This window comes from Coptis chinensis, chromosome 4 (genome assembly GCF_015680905.1).
Source record: "Coptis chinensis isolate HL-2020 chromosome 4, ASM1568090v1, whole genome shotgun sequence".
NCBI classification, from domain to species: Eukaryota; Viridiplantae; Streptophyta; class Magnoliopsida; order Ranunculales; family Ranunculaceae; genus Coptis; species Coptis chinensis.
The window spans coordinates 18,329,234-18,335,395 of record NC_141459.1 but is presented as its reverse complement, the minus strand read 5'-3'; the positions used below and the strand labels follow the sequence as shown (position 1 = coordinate 18,335,395).

The 6,162-nt window shown below is 36.6% G+C and overlaps 1 protein-coding gene across 1 annotated transcript; it reads left to right on the top strand.

Annotated features, from left to right (window-relative positions):
* Positions 1 to 2,633: 2,633 nt before the first annotated feature.
* On the top strand, positions 2,634 to 5,878 carry LOC147502339 (uncharacterized). Its single transcript, XM_086607179.1, has 2 exons — positions 2,634 to 2,887; positions 3,295 to 5,878. Exons 1-2 carry the CDS (start codon positions 2,872 to 2,874, stop codon positions 4,962 to 4,964), a joined length of 1,686 nt encoding a protein of 561 aa, XP_086463305.1. The 5' UTR covers positions 2,634 to 2,871; the 3' UTR covers positions 4,965 to 5,878.
* The last annotated feature ends 284 nt before the right edge of the window (positions 5,879 to 6,162 follow it).

The following is a 6,162-nucleotide window of genomic DNA, read 5'->3' as shown; positions in this document are numbered from 1 at the left end:
ACCTTTTTCTTCGTCTTAACACTATATGCTAGTCCATTCTTAAATCGAAGTACATGGACTGGCAGTCAAATCACCACATTATATCATTTGTTCTATTTTCAATGTGTAGTTTTATTTTTGGGGTGGGTGGGTATAGGTTCCAAACATGATGTGTGAGAAGTAATTTGAAGGAAATAGCACTGAGAATGGTGCCTTGCGGCCTTACCTGATCCCTCCCAAATTAACAAAGGATCAGCTGATATGTGTTGCTCATGGAGTGATATATCCAACCTCAAGATTGGAAATTCTTGGTTCATAAAACTATGAAACAAACCCACAGGAGCAGGGATTCAACAAAACTACTCGCCAATGTTTACAGGATTGAATCCATTTGTATATACGTTGATTCCTTTTCCTTTATTCTCTATAGCCTCATCCATTTATCCATTAGTACTTGAGTGTTGAGTCTGGAGGTATTTTGTCAAGCTTGTGTTTACTTTAAGGAGAAAACAATGCCAAGTTATCCTGTATATATTTTGCCAAAAATAACAAACGCATATTTTGGGAATAAAACTGGAAAAAACCGGTCTATTAGTAGCTTTTGGCTTGATGATTTTCGTTTAAGTGTTTTTTGGGCGTGAAGAAAAAGGGTTTTGAAGGTTTAGTCAGGTTTTGGAGGTTTTTGTCTATTTTAGAGTTATTAGGTAAATAGGACTCTTCAAGCATTAGCAGAGATCCAGATAAATAGGACTCTTCAAGTATTAGGTAAATAGAACTCTTCAAGCATTAGCATGAATCCCGAGAAAATCAGGACCACCACTTAAGCTCTTATAACTTTGCTTAAAAACTGAGTTGTTTTATATTATAGATGTCGTTTACTAGCAGGGGCGGACCAACAAGAGGGCTAACAGGGGCTTCCCCCCCCCCTTAAATTTCCATAAAAAAAAAAAATTATATATACTATACTAAAAATAAGTCAAAGAAGGAATAAACAAAAGTAAAAAAAAGCATAAAGCTAGTAGTCTAGTACCATATTAAAGCACTCTCATTTCTTGTTAAGAGAAATTAGTTTAGTGTGGACACTCTCTTCTCTATCTTACTGACTTCAAGTCTTCAAGGTTTCATTTGTTTTTTTATTCCTCACTCACATTCACAACTTCACAAGCTTCCACATACCACCATTGATAGTATCCTCTCTTATTAAGTTACTAGATTTTGCCCGTGTCGTACATGACTGCCCCCCTACAAAATTCCAGTGCATAGGCTATGATTTAAAAAAAATTGCAATTGAAGCTTAGTCTCACAAATGCTCAGTAGAAACCCATCCGAATTGCAACCGAAGCCTAGTCCCAACAAAACCCAGTCGCACTTGTTGACCCTATCAGCACACCCTATTAGGACCATTAGCACTCTTGGATGCTCCACATCATAAACAAAAACCAAAAGATCCAAAGATTAGGGATTGGGGTGGTTGGCCCGTGCCGTACGACATTAAAAAGCCCCAGTAGGAGCCCAACGAAAAAAGCCCAACTGCCCACCCAAAAAGTCCAGTCGTCATTAAGGCATTTGTTGACTTTAAACAATGATCCAATACTCGTTGCCACTTATTATACTGTCCATGCCCCATAAGCCCTAAGATCCATCACGTTATAAGCATTATAAGTAGATCCAAAGGTTAGGATTGGTTTTTGGAGACTCACACCACCCTAATATAAAGATTATTATTAAGTTATTACTCTCATTGTTTTTTGTTTAAGTATTGAAAAAAAAAAATCAAACCTAAAATACAATCCTTTTTTTTTTGTATAATTTATTTTGAATGTTGATTTGTTATAAAATTGAAATTGGTGTATACTTGTATTGTGTGAGCTATAACTATATTCTACTAGAAAATAGACCCGTGCATACGCACTGGCTCTTTTAAAATTTTACTCAACAATCATAACTATATATATAAATTTTCTAACAAATCGTGATTTTTGTTTTTGTTGCTAACCCGTTTTAATTTCCTAACAAATTGTTTTAATCAAGTTCTTAAAACCCGTTTTAATTTATCAACAAATTGGTTTAATTAAGTTTAAAAAATTCGTATTTTAATTGGGGGAGGCTGGGAGGGATCCCGTTTTAATTTAAAAGTGTGATTCCCGTTTTTAATAGGAGAATGATTCTCGTTATAATTAGAAGTGTTAGATTTTTTTTTTTTTTTTTTTATAGGGGAGAAATTTACATTATAATAAGAGAAAGATTCCCGTTTTAATTAGAAGTGCTAGAATTTCTCTTTTCAATAGGAGAGAAATTCCCATTTTAATAGGATTTGATGGCGTGAAATTTTAAGAGAGCTAGAAAAATACACTTTGTGGGAGCTTTAATATTAAGATATAGATTGGAATATTGAATATAATGTGATTATGGTTGTTTAGGTTTGTAGTGAGTAGTGACTACCCTCCCTATTTTGTCCATTTTGAGTAATAGAATATAATGAAATTAATTACTCTTTTGTTTACCATGTTAGTTAATTATGAATTCAAATAGATATTTGCGTAGTTTTGCAGTTTTGTCTAACACATGGATTGGTTCTGTTAAGAAAAAAAATTTCCTAAAGTTGAACTTCAAACTAGCTAACCCCCTGATATAACACCCAGGTTCCGCCCTGCCGTTTAGGCCATCTCCAATGTAACCCTTTGAGTTACAGAAGTGCGTTCTTTGAAAGTGCCAAAGAATACTTAGATGCGAAAACCTCTGCCTAAGAAAAGTATTTGGCCTCCTAAAGCAAGAAGCAATTCTACTGGCTATATAAGATATAATCAAGTACTAAGAGAAGCACATTAAAAGGCAGGACGAAGAAGAAATATTAGCTTTCAACAAAGAGAATGGAGAAACAAGAATGTCTGAATGGAAGCGAGGAAAGGTATTCAGGCCCGATGCCTCTAATTGGTTGGTATATAGTTGCAGCGACTTTTGCATGTTTTTCATTTATATTTTATGATGTCTTGAATGGATTTCGCCAAAGGAAAAAATGGTTGCCTTGTCAACTTTTTTCGCTTAATTCACTTACACTGACCCTTCTTGGAATAGCTACAAAACTCCCAGTAGATCTTACTACTGCAATGCCAAATGGTCAGGATCAACTATCTAAGCTCTCCGGCACTCTGTTGATATGTATGTCTATGGGATTTATCATGCCTTCCCTTGGAAATATGAAAGACTCTGAATTGTTTGCTAACATGGCCTCTTTGAGCATCCTTGTAGTCGTTGTTATTGTCAATGTTTGTTTGCAAATGATGACGGGTTTGATCTTCTCGGTTTTTATTGTAGAACACATCATAGTCTTAGCTGTAATGCTGTTCATACTACTTGTGATGTGGTACGTTGCTTTCAACATTTATTGGATAACAGAGCAAGATGACCATTGGAGAAATGATCTTGAAAAAAAATACAACAACGTTCCGCGGAGGAATATGATGCAACCATTGAAAGATTGTTATGTATATGGTTACAACAACAACCTGCTAGTGTGCGCAGGCACACGCTATGGTAGCGTAGTCATGCTTTGTATGTTTTCCCCTGTTATTTTATTAGAAGCTGCTATTCGGACCTTTTATCTCAAGGAATACAATTTTTGTGACAGAGATTCTGATTATAAATGGTCGATTTGGGCAGTGCTTGTTATACAAATTCTCACTTTAGTGTTAGGTACTTTGGCTATCATCTTTAGGTGGTTCTTCTCAGAAAGCAGTATGGACCCCTTCGGAATCGCACATTGGAACTGTATGCAGTTTCAAGAGTACAGAATACTTGGAACAATACTAATAAATAGGAAAATCTATTCTCTACCATTGAGTTTTTCAAGAACGGGGACCGTGAAAATCTTTCAAATAATAGTAAATTTCATTCTGCGACTGTTGTTCGGTATGGAAATGATTATTGGTTTACTAGACAAAATAGTTATTTTCTCGAGTAGCATGCTTAAAATTTCATTGGCATGGATTTTTAGAAACACAAGTGAAACAGCATCAGAAACACTTCTGTGGGAGAAGGGTGACGCAAGCGCGGAAAGATTGATTCAGAAATATAAAAAGGATGCACCGGATAATATCATCCAACTTTTCTCGAATTTTCATCCATCACAAGAGTCACATACGCATTACCAGAGTAACAGTTGTCTTTTACTTGTACTGCTAGTCAGGTTAGCAGCTGTTTCAGGGCCATCTCACCTTCACGAACTTCTAATGCACTCCTTGGACGAAGCTTTTACGTGCATTTATTTCGTGGATCGGAGGAAGGATTCCATTGGTTTCAATTCTGCATTCAAAAGAATGATTGCCAGAGATGTGTGGATGGCCAGGAACTTCAACAACCATTGGTTTCAGAAGAGACTAATTATTCCTTTGCAGAAGAAATACCATATCAAGAGTTCGGCCCAGTCAAATTCTCATCCACAATTTAATTTGGATCGCGCAATTAAAATAATTGAAGAGTTCACAACGACACTACCAGAAATTCCCTTTTCATACTCAAGCGAGGAATGCTTTATCATAAAGAAGTTCATTGAGGAAGGAAGCTACAGATCATTTGAAGATCTTCACAAGCGGATAGGGCAACTATTTGTTGATGTATTGCATCTCCATCTAACTGAACTCCCCGGGGTCATATTTGAGTACATTTACAGCAGTCCCTATGCAGAGCTTGAAGAAAGATCAAGAGTTGCTTTGAAATTCCAATGCAAATTGGAGATACTGATGAAGTTTGGAATCCAAGGGTTGTTTCCTGTTGATAGCAATATGACTAACTTAGTATCTTCTCAAGTCTTAAACACGGAGACTCACTGTAGCATATCTATGGAAGGCATTGATGTTTCGGTTGTTGCCTGTCGTCGCGCTGAAGATGTTGATGAGAACGAAGATGTTGATGAGAATGTTCCTACAGCTTATAATCACGAAGCTACTGAAGTTGAGCAGCTGGAGCATTATTACAGCAATGTCTAGTGATTTGGCCAGTGTACCATTGAAAACATGATATTGGATTACTCATCTCCACTTATTCTTTTTGGAGTACCTTGTAATTACTTTTAGATAATCCATTCTGATTTTCTGTAAGTAGAATGACTTTTGTTTTTATGTTATTTGTTTTGGAACAGTTGTAAACAATTAATATAGAAGAATTAGAAAACAAGCTAGCCAATGATATAAACCACAATAATATTACTGGAGTGACAAGTAAATTACATGAGAAGAGGAAATAGATAATAAAATTCCTATTGAGCTACAGAGGAGGGGGTGGGGGTGGGAGAACATTTTGAATCCCATAAAAGTTAATCCTTTGCTCAATCATTACCAGTAATGCTTGGGAGGCTTTTGGTCTCCTTCATAATCTGAATCACCTGTTTTGGAATGCAACCAAAAGGCAGTGTTGTTCGAGGGCTTCTTACTTTCCACATCTGAAGTCAACTTCTGAGGTTGAGTCCAGGAGTCGTCTAGTGTTGGCCTTGGTATTGTCTTTTCTGGACTAGCAGATATCTGATCAGAATTCCTAGTCTTCACCTTATTACCTGAGTCCGAGTTGAACTGTGGAGGTTGATTTGTCAAGTTTGGTGAAGGTCTAAGGACATATGTGGTTTCTGGACTTGAAAGAGGTTTCGGATGAGTTCTTCTAGTTTCCTTGTAATTTTCATGATATGAACCAGAGGACATTGGCACAACTTCATTAGTGACTGGTTTTGGAGGTGTTACAGTCCCCAGGACTTCCTCGTCAAACTCTTCCGGCTTCCGTGGCTTCCCTCTACACCACAAACACATGCTTATGCTGTGCTTGTTTCACTATAAAAATTCTTTCGTGTACTAGTCGTGTGGTAAAAGAACTGGGTGCTGAACAGATAGTCCTAGTAGAAGGAGAATTGTGTACTTGTGAATTGGCTGACCAAGCCTTCATATATATAGCATCATAGCGCAATTGGAAGCCGCGAGATCGATCATTCTGGTATAGCGTGTGAGCAACGCACATATTAAGAAATACATCTCACTTGTATAAATCCAACATTTAGGAAATGAAATGGCATGATGATATAACGTTAACACCATATATTTTTTTCCCACGATATGGTTCGAGTATATAATGTTTTGGGTTAACTAGTATTATCCTCCTATTATATTAGCCAATTAGAAATTTTCCTACTAGATGGGAAAT